Source organism: Manis javanica, chromosome 5 (assembly GCF_040802235.1).
Source record: "Manis javanica isolate MJ-LG chromosome 5, MJ_LKY, whole genome shotgun sequence".
NCBI classification, from domain to species: domain Eukaryota; kingdom Metazoa; phylum Chordata; class Mammalia; order Pholidota; family Manidae; genus Manis; species Manis javanica.
This window is the reverse complement of record NC_133160.1, coordinates 162944911-162961585: the sequence shown is the minus strand read 5'-3', so window position 1 is coordinate 162961585 and position 16675 is coordinate 162944911. Positions and strand designations below refer to the sequence as shown.

Below are 16675 nucleotides of genomic sequence, written 5' to 3'. Positions count from 1 at the left end.
TGTTTAAGGAAAATCTAATCTCCCAGAAAGAGCAGATTTGCTGGCTTTTCTGCTGCTGGCCTGTCATTAAAGGAGACCTCTCCTCTAGTCCTCCTGGCTCCTGTCAATTATTCAGCCAGAGAGAAACTCAGCTGATCTTCCTGTCATCTTAAGATATATTCAGTTCTCAAAGACAATAGTATACAATGTAAAAAGTCAGGGGCACAGAACCTGAACCATGTAAGTTCTTTTCCAGTTATAAATACAGGAAGGAGGTTAATTTGCTTACTAATAAGCAAATTTTTATGCTTCTGGGAACTTTAGTGTCTACCAGTGACTATCAAATGCCAAAAGGGTACAGAATGTACTTTGAAAAAATATATTCAACAGGTCCATTGCAGGGTTAAGAATAGGCTTAAAAAACAAAACAAAACAAAAAAATCAAGAAATATTTATCTGATGATTGTTAAAAGCAGGTTTAGGAATCAACCTCCAAAGTACTGTGGGAATTCTCATCATGTCTAAAAAGCACCCCAGACTCTTTCCCAATACCACATACACCCCACTCCTCAAACTTCCATGAAGATTTATTTGGAACCATATCCCAGATCCCTGAGGAGTTCAAATTACCAATATCCTCATTTTTCTACTGCAATTTATAAAGTTGTCCTACAAGAAAACTAAATCAATCATCCCTAAGAAGTTGCTGTACCTAGAACATCAATGCCTCCAAACTGAATGAGTGCTACATTTTCCCAAAATTTTATAGGAATGTTAGTATTTCCACAGCTTGCCTTTTTGGAATGACAAAACTATTACATATCTCAAAAATCTGGAAGAATGGGTATCTGAAGTACCTATCCACAAGAAAAACTTACCTTTTAGAAGCTAATAATGATTTATTTTATTTATTTTGTGATTTATTTTATCATATGTAAAGGACTAAATCTGAAAGTAAAAAAGTTTGGTAATTAGAAATCGAGCAAAGTAAATAGAAACCCAGAACTGTTAGAAAATTTTAAATCAATTCCTTCAAAATTATCTCACTGCTAAAAGACATTACCGTTAATGTTGTCACAGTAGTAAAAGTATTCATCATTTAGGGAAGGACATGCTGAAACCAAATCCTGCAGGCCTTCACCAGTTACAGTAAGACAACCAGAGAGATTAAGGTGCTCCAAATAAGGCAGCCCTCCTCCCAGAGTCAAAACCCTGCAAGAGAAGCAATTCAACAATTAAAATATATTAATCTATGAAAACTTATGTATTCCTATGGCCCACTAGATCACTATGAACAGAACTTGCAATTTTGTAATAAGAAAACTTAATAATTTCTATAACACAGGACAATTAATCTCATCTTTTGGCAGGAATACATTTAACAGAGAAATTTTTCTACATTTTTCCTAAAAATATTCAATCAACAAGTCTATGAAATTTTTCTTTATAAGAACATTAGGGTAACTCAATTCTTAGAGGAAAGAAGTGCTGAATCCTGGAACTGTAATATTCATTCCCCCACCAGGCTAAGTGAAAATTACCAAGAAAATTCTGACCAGTTTGGCAATTCCTCAAAGACTGAGTTAGCAAATGATCAAACAACTCTTCTTCTAGGGTTATACCCAAGGTAACTGAAAACACATCCTCACACAAAGACTTGCAAATGAATGTTCACAGCAGAGTTATTCATAATAGCCAAAAAGTGGAAAAAATCCAAATCCATTAATTAATAAATGGATAAACAAATATTACATAGCCATAAAGTACTGATACATGCTACCACATGGATAAACCTTGAAAACTTCATGCTAAGTGAAAAAAAGCCAGACACAAAAGGACATATGTTATATAATTTCATTCACATGAAATGTTCAAAATAGGCACAAAGGCAGAAAGCAAATCAGTGGTTGCCAGGGGCTGGGGTCAAAGGGGAATGAGGAGTCACTACTAATGAGTACAGGGTTTCTTTTTGGTGTGATGAAAATGTTTCTGAATTAGATAAGAGTGATGGTTACCAACCTTGTAAATATATTAAAACCACTGATCTGTACACTTTCAAAAGGTGAATTTAATGGTCTGTGAATTACATTTCAAAAATGACAACCTAATGGCATACCCTATTTATAACACTTATATAAATAGGATAAAATGAAGAGTTAGCTAAAATGACAATGACAGAGCCAAAAAATATCAAGAACAAAACAACAATCTTCCATACAATGTTTAAAGCAGTATTAAGAACAGTAAAAAATTAAGAAAACTGGAAAGTCTACCTCTAACAATACAATAAATTCAATAAAAATAATTAACATAATTATGTAGATTTATGGAAAGTAAAAAGTAAGGTTAGGTAAAAGTATGTAAACTATTAATTGGGATTAGAAGAAATTATGGAAATATTAATATATTCAGTGAGGGATATTGAATGGCAAGGATTAAGAGGGCACATATTAAAGTTTTGTAACTACATGTTCAAAAGAGGAAACTGATCTATTAAAAACAGTTTATCAAGACCCCAAGCCCCAGGAGATTTAAATGCCTACTTCCCCTTATATTTTGACTGAAAATAAATCTTAGATTTCTGTGATCCATCCCTATAAGCTATAAACTAACAGGTGCAGTTCAGCATCTCAGTGGTTTGACTGGGTCACAACAGTTAGAGGCAGCAGTCTTTAAAAAAAAACAATACAGAGTTTAAAATTTACTAATTCTTTTCCTGTAAAGTTGAATAGCTCGTAATAAAAAATCAGCTTTCAAAAAGTGGTAGAAAAAATCTCAGAAGATACCTCAGTGAAGAGACTGCTTGTTGTAACTGAAGACAGACTGAATGGAATATAAAACTTTGTATTATAAGTATACTTGAATAATAAACCAGTTGTGCAGTCACTGGCCAAAGGAGGGTAGTGTAAAATCAAACAAAGCAAAAGTAAATTAGCAATTATAATACTGTATGATGAATACTCTCCTGGGAACATACAGAAGGGCCTTGAAGGGATCTGAAAAGGTTTCCCTGTAAGAAGTGACATTTAGACTATGACAGACACAATGTTAGCCAATAAATACATGTTACAAAGAGAGCAAATACAAATGTCTAAAGATAAGAAATATGATACCTTGGAGGAAGAGAAATAGCTGAGTATGGCTAAAGAAAAGGTAGCTGTGAGTATATTGTTTATCTGGTTGTCTTTTTTGGTAGAAGTGAGGATGTAAGTAAAAGTAAGAGACTTAAGGAAGATAAAAAGATAAACTACAGAGGTAAGAAGAGCCAAGAACAAAGTACAATGCATGCAATATGAAAAAAAGAGTTATAAAAATATATACAAGATACAGAAATAGTACAAACCAGGGTGTGACTTGAATGTAGGAATCTTGAAAGAAATAGAATAAAATCCAGAATTCAACAAGGTACAATTCACATTATCTGGTATATAATCAAAACCTACTAGATATTCAAAAAACCAAGCGAAAAAACTAGTCAAAAGGAACAGACCAATAAAGATGATAAATATGGAATTCATAGACAATGACTTTAAAACAGCCTTTATATTTTAAATATGATTCAGGATTTAAAAGGAAATACGAACATAACCAGAGGAACAGAAAAAAAGGATATAATTTAATATCTCTGTGTATGTTTTTATATATTTACATATATCATTATGTAGTTATATATGTGTATATAAATGTATATGGGGGCGCACAAGTACACTAAATGTTATATACGCAAAGCCAATATAATGTTGTATATCAACTACATTTCAATAAAAAAAAAGGAACTTAACAGAGATGAGAAATATAATATCAAATAAAAAATATACTGAATGAGATTAGCAGTGATTAGACATTGTAGAAGTGATTAGTGGACTTGAACATACAATCAGATTAGTCAAAACAAAATACCAAGAGAAAAAAAGAACAGAAACAGTAAGAAAAACACCTTGGTGCTATGGTTTGAGTTGTGCCCCCCTCTTCCCCAAAAACAGATATGTTGAAGTCCTAATCCCCAATATCTCAAACTCTTCTTTTTTTTTCAAGGATATCTCATATACACACTCCTCACCACTACCTGTGAAAACTATAAGGAAGAAAAGTAACATTTCCACTCCCAACACCAGTAAATTACGCACTTAGTTATTTCAAGGTTAACAGTACCATAATTTAATAACAAGTGCCAAAATCAGACTGTGAAGTTCCCTCAAAATGACTTTCATGCTTTTCTTCAAATTTCACTTAGACACTCTAACCCCCTGGGCAGCAGGGAGCACAGAGGCCCCTTACGGAGATAAATAGTCTCCTGGCTGCTCCCCCTCCAACAGGGCTCCACCATTTTGGAGGAACAGCCCCAGCCAGGCCACGCCCACAGCAACAGCGGAGATAAACCCCAAAGCAACTGGGCAGGAAGCAGAAGCCCTGTCTGCGCACAGCTGCCCAGCACAAGCCACTAGAGGTCGCTATTCTCCCAGGAAAAGGCTACAAACCAACAAGAAGGGAAGCTCTTCCAGCGGTCACTTGTACCAGCTCTGCAAACTATCTCTATCACCATGAAAAGGCAAAACTACAGGCAGACAAAGATCACAGAGACAACACCTGAGAAGGAGACAGACCTAACTAGTCCTCCTGAAAAAGAATTCAAAATAAAAATCATGAACATGCTGACAGAGATGCAGAAAAAAATGCAAGAGCAATAGGATGAGATGCAGATAAAAATGCAAGAGCAGTGGGATGAAGTCCGGAAGGAGATCACAGATGTCAGGAAAGAGATCACAGAAGTGAAACAATCCCTGGAAGGATTTATAAGCAGAATGGATAAGATGCAAGAGGCCATTGAAGGAATAGAAGCCAGAGAACAGGAACGTATAGAAGCTGACATAGAGAGAGATAAAAGGATCTCCAGGAATGAAACAACACTAAGAGAAATATGTGACCAATACAAAAGGAAAAACATTCGTATTATAGGGATACCAGAAGAGGAAGAAAGAGGAAAAGGGATAGAAAGTGTCTTTGAAGAAATAATTGCTGAAAACTTCCCCAAACTGGGGGAGGAAATAATCGAACAGACCATGGAATTATACAGAACCCCCAACAGAAAGAATCCAAGGAGGACAACACCAAGACACATAATAATTAAAATGGCAAGGATCAAGGACAAGGAAAGAGTTTTAAAGGCAGCTAGAGAGAAAAAGGTCACCTATAAAGGAAAACCAATCAGGCTAACATCAGACTTCTCAACAGAAACCCTACAGGCCAGAAGAGAATGGCATGATATACTTAATGCAATGAAACAGAAGGGCCTTGAACCAAGGATACTGTATCCAGCACGACTATCATTTAAATATGATGGTGGGATCAAACAATTCCCAGATAAGCAAAAGCTGAGGGAATTTGCTTCCCACAAACCACCTCTACAGGGCATCCTACAGGGACTGCTCTAGATGGGAGCACCCCTAAAAAGAGCACAGAACAAAACACACAACATATGAAGAATGGAGGAGGAGGAATAAGAAGGGAGAGAAGAAAAGACTCTCCAGACAGTGTATATAACAGCTCAATAAGCGAGCTAAGTTAGGCAGTAAGATACTAAAGAAGCTAACCTTGAACCTTTGGTAACCACGAATCTAAAGCCTGCAATGGCAATAAGTACATATCTTTCAATAGTCACCCTAAATGTAAATGGACTTAATGCACCAATCAAAAGACATAGAGTAATAGAATGGATAAAAAAGCAAGACCCATCTATATGCTGCTTACAAGAAACTCACCTTAAACCCAAAGATAAGCATAGACTAAAAGTCAAGGGATGGAAAAACATATTTCAGGCAAACAACAGTGAGAAGAAAGCAGGGGTTGCAGTACTAATATCAGACAAAATAGACTTCAAAACAAAGAAAGTAACAAGAGATAAAGAAGGCCACTACATAATGATAAAGGGCTTAGTCCAACAAGAGGATATAACCATTCTAAATATATATGCACCCAATACAGGAGCACCAGCATATGTGAAGCAAATACTAACAGAACTAAAGAGGGAAATAGACTGCAATGCATTCATTGTAGGAGACTTCAACACACCACTCACCCCAAAGGATAGATCCACCGGGCAGAAAATAAGTAAAGACACACAGGCACTGAACAACACACTAGAACAGATGGACCTAATAGACATCTATAGAACTTTACATCCAAAAGCAACAGGATATACATTCTTCTCAAGTGCACATGGAACATTCTCCAGAATAGACCACATACTAGCTCACAAAAAGAGCCTCAGTAAATTCCACAATATTGAAATTCTACCAACCAATTTTTCAGACCACAAAGGTATGAAAGTAGAAATAAATTCTACAAAGAAAACAAAAAGGCTCACAAACACATGGAGGCTTAACAACATGCTACTAAATAATCAATGGATCAATGAACAAATCAAAATAGAGATCAAGGAATATATAGAAACAAATGACAACAACAACACTAAGCCCCAACTTCTGTGGGATGCAGCGAAAGCAGTCTTAAGAGGAAAGTATATAGCAATCCAGGCACACTTGAAGAAGGAAGAACAATCCCAAATGAATAGTCTAACATCACAATTATTAAAACTGGAAAAAGAAGAACAAATGAGGCCTAAAGTCAGCAGAAGGAGGGACATAATAAAGATCAGAGAAGAAATAAACAAAATTGAGAAGAATAAAACAATAGCAAAAATCAACGAAACCAAGAGCTGGTTCTTTGAGAAAATAAGAAAATTAACAGTCTGCCTTGGAGGGAAGTGGGGACAGAAACTCTGGTATTCAAATAAAATCTTTTAATCCTGTTTTTATATCAACTATCCCCCCTTATAGCATTTTTCAGGCCTTACATGGGAAGTTTCCAAATCCTTTTTCACTGGAAACAAATGGAAGACACCTCTTAACTAGGTTCACCAAAATTTTGACCAGAATTTTTAATTAGTTCTGGCTTATTTAAAAATACCCTGATAAAACTGAAGATAGGAAAACTCACTTGATCAGACATCACTGCAATTCTGAAATATTACAAAGGGGTGTATGTGTTACTTTATTCTTTAAACAAACAATAAAACTGGTCATGTTGAAAATACAACAGAAAAAAGCCACAAATAAATTTTAATAAAGTATAATGGTCATGAAAAGATAACACTGGAAAATGAATCATTAGATTTTAAATTGAACTAAACATTCCTTCTACTTTAAAACCAAGTTACATTCAAAAACAACTAAAACCATATGAGTTAGGAATACATATATAAAAATACAATAAAGATTTTTAAAAGGAATAAAATCCAGAATATGGTTTTTTTGCTTCTTATTGTTTTAATTATAATATATGCCATTGGGTTTGAATAAACAGAAAATTAGTGGAATGTACAGCAGCCAAACCACAGTCAGTAGCTACCTCAGGGGAAAACACTTTTGGTTATTGTACATGACTTCCGAAGGATGTTTTTAATAATCTCATACAAAGTATTTCTTATCTAGTGATAGGGAATATCAGGTTTTGTGCAGGATGAGTTTTTCATTATAACAAACCTGACATCCCATTATTAAAGAGATTGAGTAATATTCAAATCTATTACAGGGCAAAAGAAAAAATGTAATCAATCTCCAAAGGCTCACTCATATCAAAGATAAACAATTACTGCACTGCAGTTACCATTCACTGAAAACCTACTCTGTGTCATCTATTCATTTTATGTAAGCCTCAGGTTAAGTATTTTGGACAAAGCCGGTTATGCAGAAAAAAAACAGTATCAACCCACACCAACTCTGGTCCCATAGTATTTTCTCCAACACTGTGCAAAGAACACTCCTAATCTAACAGAGATCCACAGGAGTCCTATAAAGCATACAGCAGAATCTCCCTCTTGGGAAGAACTACTTCTTTGGGCTAATGTTTCACCTCCATCCTTCCTTTGTTCTAGGTAAAAAGAGATCAATTTAGTCTGCGAAAGATCATGCTTCCACAAACAAGAAAGTAAAATAGAGAACTTCTCTCACATATTCTCTTTAAGACTTAAGAAGGCAATATAAGTAAGCAAATCATGATCAAAGAGCAAAAATTCTAAATTCTGGGTACTCAATTCCAATACTGCTGAGCAAGTGCTTTGCTTTTTGTAAAAGCTGTAAAAATAGCACTAAACTATTTGCACAGAAGCTTTTCCACATTTTCCAAAATCCCCAATATAAAACCCCAACTCATCTTAAGCCAAAAAAGAAAATTCTAAATACAGAAGAGTAGTGTCATTCTGTACCCCTTAAAAATTTTAGAAGACCAAATTCTAGTATTGTCAATAAATTAGGACACAATTACTTCCTTTCCAAAAGGTTTTACAAAGATTTCTGTAAGCTAATTTCCCCACAGATTTAAAATAGGATTTTATTTATAAGTGTTATAATTGCAAATAACACTTCAGGAAACTACTGAACCACATGGGGATACATTTGAAATATTTTATACAATGCTTTTTTTTTTAAAGGACCCAGCTTTCTAAAAAAAAGAGCAACGAAGAAGGCTACTCAAAAATACTATTTTTCTGGTTGGCATTCATACTTCCCATTGATACATCATCCATATCTGTATCATTTCCTTTAATAGAACCAAACTGTCCAATACATTTCCTTTAATAGAACCAAACTGGAAAACTAAGTCTCCTCTGAACATCCCCCACTGAGTTCAATTTAATCTGCTAAAGATCATACTTAAAAGGAAAGAGGGAATATTAGGCTTTATGCTGGATGAATTTTCATTGTTTAAAATATCTGACACCCCATTATTAAAGAGACCCAGTAAAATTCAAGTCTATTACAGGGTAAAAGAGAAAGTATACTCAATTTTCAAAAGTACATATCAAAGATAATCAATTATTAAAACTAATGCTGAGAACAGCCATAACAATAACCTAGTGGTGGCTATAACACAGTGCTATACTGTGTGCTCAAGTGATCCCCACTGCTTGGACTGGTGGTTTCCCCCACTGCCACTTAATCAAAATCCTTCATCTTTCACCAAGGTTCAATTCAGTGCCATCTCTTTATTAAATTTTTTGGCTGTTTAGTGCAATTGGATGAGAGGTCTTTCTCCTTTGATCCCTATAGAATCAATCTTCAACCTTTTTTAAAGAACATACACAAATAATCCACAGCAACAGAATACGGTATGCAAATTTCCTTCCCCGTTTCAAGTCCTTGAGGGTAAAAACTGTACCTTACTTATCTTTACATCCACTAAAGCACCTTAAAAATGTGTTGTAGGCATTTACTAAGTATTCATTAAACTTTTAAATTTGTGTTCTTCCACAAATCACTAAGGATTTGAACTAAAATGAAATGTCATGCTGAAGTCATATTGTTCCAACACTCTGAAGCAGGACAGATCCTGGCTAACTCTTCTGATTAAATAAATCAGTGGAAACGAATGACTTAGACTCAAAATTTTATATTCTACTTGAGACGGGAACATGACCGAACTAATACCCTGCAACTGATTACTTACCTGAGACCATGGTCTGTGATCTGATAACATCCAGACAGACTGAGAAACAGGAGTAAACGTCCAGTCTCTTGATCAGATTTTTCACTCCCGAAGTATATTAAGTCTTTGCCTCTATGAATTCTAGTCCTTGATGCTTTTCTACACAATGCAGAAGACTCTGGGAGTGCTGACATAGTTCTTAGAGCTGTTCCTGTACAACAAAATGAATGACCACAATATGCAAAGGCCGGAGAAGCACAATGCTGCTGCCAACAGAGAGTAGTCCTTAGTCCGACAATATCCTTACTGTAACAACCAGAGGAGGAACAACTAAAGTTGGATGCTGTTTCCATTACACAGAGATTTTCAACATTTCTATGTCTCCATTCCACAGCATCTTCAATATCGGCCAAATCTTCGGCATCTAACATCCACACATACGGAGAAGTGAAATTTTCAGAAGAAACAGGCTTAGTCCAGGGGTGTTCATTATCCATTTCTTCTCTAACGTCCTTGTTAGTTAAATCGTGCAAACAAGCATACTGCTTGGGGGACTGCACGGTAATGTCTTTATTTTTCCATGTAGTTGAAGGAATTCTACTTGTAGAAGCTTTCAAAAGGCCACTCTGATGAGATGTCAGAATTCCAAGAGCTCTAGAAATCTTCTCTAGAGACACATCTGTAATTTTTTCACATCCAGAAAGATCAAGATGCCGAAGACTCTGACAGCAGCCAAGCCAAGACCAACTGAAATTAAGAGGTAAAAAAAACACTACTAGTGGATATTCTTAAATTCTTCAAAAGATTTTGACTATAAAGCAGATAGAAACTAGAAGAGTTTAAATCTAATATAATCAAAGATCTTACTGAATATTGTCAGGAACTATTTTAGATGCTAGAGATATGAAAAGACAGTAAGAATAATTAGGAAGGAACTAAGAGTGTTGCTAACCTAACAGAAAGGTAGGAAAGGAGACGGTATGGAAAGGTGAGAGTTTATTATCCTGAAAAGTAACCAGTAGAGGAAAGGCTATACACACATGAAAGAAAGAAAATAACGAGTGATTGAGGTAGACGCAGAAGAAACAAGCTCTAAAGATTGGTACAGAATTACCCTCAGGCTGAGAAGAGTACACCTCTCCCTCTGAAATGGGTAGAGAGGTGCTGATACAAATGCTGGGGCGGGAAAGAGGAGGGTGAAGCAGAGTAGGAAGCAGTAGCGTCCAAGGAAATAAAATCTGTGAAGACTGTAGCTTCAAGAACGTACTACAATTTCAGATGATGATGAACATAAGAGGGAGCTCTGCCAAATAACCCTTGGAGCCCCGCTGAAATTGGAACCTTCTTAAAAACATATAGTTCCAATCTACATGGCTGCACAGCAAAACTCAAAGGCCTAGACTCAGTGCAGAATTATAAAGATAACAGGATGCCAAAGACTGAGGTTTTGGATCAGCTGGGACTTATGAACAAGAGGCAAAAAACTGGAGGGTGCTGTCAAGCACAGCCACATGTAATAAGATTTGATAGCAAAAAATAATAGTGTGATTAAACTGCAGTTAAGCAAATGAGAAAGCAGAGAATAATTCTAGTGAATCCTAGTAAGAAATCATTATTTTTAAACATTGAAAAAAATAACTAACCTGTCAAATGCAGAATCTGAAATGTCGGTCTGGGTAAGATCCAGATGCTCCAGGTTAGGACAAAGCTCTAAAATCTGCCTAACCTAAGAGGGGGAAAAAACTCACTGTAACTATATGAAGACTTTTAATTAAAGTAAGAGACAGGTAAGTTTTAGTAAGCAATATAATCCAGTGGTTCTCAAACCTTTGTGCATGTAAAAATTATTTCAACTGCATTACAAACATATTCTGAGCTTAAACCCCACAGAATCAATTTTAGTAATTATGAGAACAAACTCAGGCATTTTACATTTTTAAGAAATACCCACAGAGATTTTGAGGTAGATATCACAAGATACACTTATATAAAACAGTGATTTAATTTCACTTGCCCATTTTAGCACACCTTACATATTAAAAAGAATCATATAAAACTAGGCTTCATCACTTAATATCTGTGAAATTGAATAAATTATTTAACCTCTCCTAGTTTCTGCTTCTTTTTCTATGTTTAGACAATGATATATATGTACAAACACTTCTATGAGAATTGAAATGAAATAACATGAAAGTTAGCAGTATATGCCTACCCATGGAAAGGTGCTCTCATGGATAAATTGGGTTTTTTCCTTAATCTAAACTCAGGAATAAGCAAACCAAATTTAGATGACTGCTGCTTTTTCTTAATACCCAAACTAGTGCTAATTATACATACCATTTTGCTGGAAACTGCAGAGCTGTATGCTAATACTAAAGTTTTTACAGAAGTACCAACATACGGTAGAACATTATGAATTAAGCCATGGAGTAAACGTTTTTCCATTTGTGCAATGCTGATAGCAATCGATTCCTCTGCAGACTCTTCTGTAAAATGAATCAAAAGTCTAAGAACACTAATTGATAAACTAATTATAATTAGACTACTCAAGGAATCATCAAATCACTAAATATTAAGTACTTTTTGCTATCCTTAAACTCTCTTATGTATGCAAAACAAATTAAAGGGGCAAAGTCTCAATCTCTAAGACATAATATTTACCAGGTCTCATAACAACTAAAAAGAGACAAAAGAGAAAAAAGTTTCCAATGAGAACAATGGAAAGTATTTTTCATTGAAGGCTGAAGGTGATTTTCCCATCAAGGTAGGGAGCAGAGGGAAGGTAAAAACAACTCCATTTGCAGGCACTCAAAAAATTTTGGAAAAATAACTCTAAATACTTAAAGAATAGTAGAAGTTCTTCAACAGAGTATGAGACATCAAAAGAAAAATGACCCAAAGTAATTAAGTATCATTCATTATCTTTTTTTTTGAGAGGGCATCTCTCATATTTATCATTCATTATCTTGCCAAAATAAAAGGGACACAGAGCTAGGAGAGATCTGAAACAAGTAAGTTAGCCTGGTCCTACTGAATCAAGCAAAACAAAGTACCACAGACCTTTTAAGAAGTGAAAAAGAACATGGCTTTGCTTTTTGCTTAGTAACCTCTATGGGTGTTAGATGCTTCCAAAAGGATGCACTACTGTGACAACAAACAACAAAAAAGCTACAATTTGATTTAAGGTAAACAACACACCAACTAGACTAAAAAGAATGAAGTAATAATTTTTTGACCTTTTACAGATCCTTGCTATTATCCTTACCTAAAGATCTAATCTTAATGTCTCTAAACATAAAACAGTTTAGAAGAATTAGTTAAGGAAGTCTATTATTAAACAAAACTGAATGTAGCTGACAAAAGGAATATAAGTAGAAATGATAATTCTGAATTAGTTCCATGCTTACAGATTTTTATCCTAAATTATCCCTGTACCCAGACATGTATGTAAAATACAGAGATAAAAATGACTTTTACTGAATCCTATTTATTCTACTATAATTTTATTCTCAAATGATTCTTTCGCTTCTGCAGCCCTCCCTATCTAAATGTATACTGTTCACTGTGAAATCCTAAAATAAAATTTTAAAAACCTAGACATCTTGAAGAACAATTCCCCTGCAGCAGCTAAATTGAAAAAGCAATAATACAGACAGCAGATCGAAAGTATAGTCTTAGATCCACTGAAGAACTGAGCAGATACACCACCTCAGAAAGGCTGTCATTACAGCTTTAACCTTTCACACTCGACATGAAGGAAAACAGCAGCCTTCTCTGGTCATCTTCAAGTGTTGAGACAAATACACTAGGTTTAGTAAAGCCTTCAAAACTCAATATGGGTTTTATGAATTAATTTTCTAGAATGGATAAATCAAGTCTTCCCTCATCTGATATTTTGAGATCTCAACTCAATTTCCTCAGGGGACCTTTACTAACCACTCTATTTAAAACTGTGATTTCTTTCCTCTCTAGCACTCTTTCCTTTTTCTCCATAGCACTTGACACTATCTATTATATAGTATATATTTTGCCTCTGTTTATTATCTGTCTCCCATCTCCAAATTTTAAGGCCAGGGATTTCTTTCCCCCATTTTGTTCACTATTAACTTCATGCCTAGTAAGTGCCTGCCACAGGATAAGTACATGACCAAATCAAAACGGAAAAGATTTCATCCTTGTATAGTACCTGCCAAACATTCAAAGCTATACCAAAATCTGGTACCATCATTTCATAAAAATAAACTTACTACTGAAATAATCATCTTTATCTCTGCAATCCTTCCTTTCCACATGTTTAGCTCTTTTGCCACACCCACTTACTATTATAAGGGGGCAACTTATATAGAAATTCTCTATAGTTTCAGTTTGGCCAAGTAAAAGAATGTCTTATCCATTAATTTTTTTACTCCTTCACCATCTTTTAGTAATTATTATCTAGAATGGTATCTAAGAATTTGTTTTCCTCCTCCATACTCCCAAATAGCATCTTTCCGCAACCTTTATTACAGCATTTTTCAGTATGTACCTTAAGAATTAGGTACTATAAATTTTCCCTGGTTTGTGAATTCTTGAGGGTAGGGATAAAGTCTTACTCACCCCAGTTCTCCCACAGTGGTTACTGAATGGCTACACTAGCTTTTATAATCCCTTTTTTACAAAGAACTTCCATATATATATATATATATATATATATATATATATATATATATATATATATTACTTCTTAATTCTACAACAACCTGTGAGAAAGGTATGAATAAAGAGATTCAAGAGCCTCATGTTTCTTCCTCTGGACCACAGATTACTCCATAAAACTGCTGAACTGATCAAATGAAATAGCCCTAAAAAACATGTTGTTAACTGCAATGTGCCATAATGAACATACATTATTTCAATAAGGAAGACAGCCATCATTTTCTCATTTTTTTAAAGTACTGAAATATAAAAACAGATAGGAATCAACCCTATACACATTTAACAAATACTTCAAACAGAAAACATTTTTAATTTATTTTTCCTTCGTAAGTTACAAAGTAGTAGGCTTAAAAACACCAGTTGCTCTAACTACAGAATACATACATCCTAACACCTACTAATTTATAAGTACTTAATTGTTAAATATGTTAATTATTAAAGCACCATATAATAACTTTAACTGCAAACACAGCTTACCAGATTCATCTATATCAGCATCTTCATCCCACTCCTGAAAAGCACGACTTTCATCTTTTCTGTTTTTCACCCATTCCTCATCAGGTTCAGTATCAAATTCAGTAGCTGGTCCACTGTACCAGTCACCTACTCAACAAATAAGAGGAACAAAATAAGGTTAGGTAGGTTACCATCACAAGAAAATAACTTATTTATAATAAAAATCACTACACACAGAAAATATGTGAGCCCTAGACAATGAGTCAGACAATGCTAGAAATATTCAATTGTAGTAAAAAAAAAAAATCACACTAAAATAAGCAAAGGATTTAATTTGACACACTAAAAAGAACTATGAAAAATAATTCTCTATTATAGTCTTACATACAATTTTAGAAATCACTGGAAACAATCTAAGCTTTTTTTCCCCTACTCTGGTTTCACACTGGCTCCAGCAATACCCTCATTACAATGACAGCTTATAAACAAAAGGAAGCAAGACTTTTGGCCCAGTAGTGAATTAGTTAGCCATTCAGAAGTAGGTAGGAACAGAAGTCAAAGGGAAAGATTAAGGTAAAGCTAAGCCATAAATTAAAGGATCCTACTGAACATAATGCAATTAAATTATATGATTGTGAAGTAGAAGACAGTGCAGAATAAATTTACTGAACTCTTCACATTACATCTAAATTAGGGTTTGTCAACCTTGACACTATTGACATTCTGGGCCAGATAATTCTTTGTGGTTGGGGGTTGGGCATAGGGTGTTGAGCAGCAACTCTAGCCTCTACTCACTAGAGACCAACCAAAATAATCCCCCAAAATGGGACAAAAACATTTCAAAATGTCCCTGGGGAGGGCGGCGGGGAGGAGATGAGTGGTAAAATCAACTGATTTAGAACACTGGAAATAAATACCATAAGTAAATAAAAATAGATAAAACTATTTTTATTGGAACTTTTTGTTTAAACATATTAAAACAGGGAAAAAAAGAAGACTTTTGACTGGGCCAAAAGTCTTGCTTCCTTTTGTTTATAAGCTGTCATTGTAATGAGGGTATTGCTGGAGCCAGTGTGAAACCAGAGTAGGGGAAAAAAAGCTTAGGTTGTTTCCAGTGATTTCTAAAATTGTATGTAAGACTATAATAGAGAATTATTTTTCATAGTTCTTTTTAGTGTGTCAAATTAAATCCTTTGCTTATTTTAGTGTGATTTTTTTTTTTACTACAATTGAATATTTCTAACATTGGTTAATTTCACAGAAGTCTAGCACAGCATTATCATATTTGATCTTTCTATCAAGTAATAATTATGTATTACTTCCTAATAATTAATTCTTAGTTAAAAATATAGCTAAAAAAAGCATTTGATATAGCCATATTTACCTTATTTGAGTTTTCACTTAGTATTTCATTATCCTATAACTTATAAGAAAAATTATTCCACATAAGAATAATAATTTTAATCATTTGGATGATATAATTCTAAGCATTACTCCAAAGAGCTTCACTCACAAATATTAAATATCTAACAACAGCTTATTTTAGAAGTGCTACATATTAATTTAAGAAATCAAATTTCTTAAATCTGACTCATAATCATCTGAGAAGTATTTCCATGCCAAAGGGCCAAATTATAGTAAAATAAAAATAAAATTAACATGAATTTTGAGTCTAATACTCACGTACAAGAAATTGTTTTAACCAGTGACAGAAAAATGTATGCTACATTAGTTGTATTTATCTCATGACTGCACTATATGCTCATGAACAGAAAATTTTAATTGTTCACATGTAAAAAAGTAACTTACCACAATGAAGTTAATATGAAATTGTGATTTGTAAAATGATGCATTGCCAATCACAAAAAAAATACGCTAAAACAAAATAGATTCAGTTATTTTGAACCACTACCAAAAGGGAGCCATAAAGGTGCCTCTTCTTTTAACTTACAGAAATAATTTATTCTCTAGTTTTTAAATTCCCAAATAATCAAATTATTTAAAGTTGTTCTGATAACCTATTACTTTTATTTTTAACTTTCATTATGAAAAATTCCAAGCA

The 16675-nt window shown here is 34.2% G+C and overlaps 1 protein-coding gene across 1 annotated transcript in view; it reads right to left on the bottom strand.

Moving 5' to 3' along the window:
* The window catches only part of FBXL5 (F-box and leucine rich repeat protein 5), a 42919-nt gene that overhangs the window by 7110 nt on the left and 19134 nt on the right, over positions 1-16675 (bottom strand). Inside the window, exons 6-10 of the mRNA XM_036990616.2 lie at positions 14635-14760; positions 11800-11948; positions 11106-11188; positions 9484-10209; positions 1043-1191 (exon numbers count right to left, since the gene is read on the bottom strand). Coding sequence (XP_036846511.1) covers positions 1043-1191; positions 9484-10209; positions 11106-11188; positions 11800-11948; positions 14635-14760 — 1233 coding nt within the window. The remainder of the gene's footprint in view (positions 1-1042; positions 1192-9483; positions 10210-11105; positions 11189-11799; positions 11949-14634; positions 14761-16675) is intronic.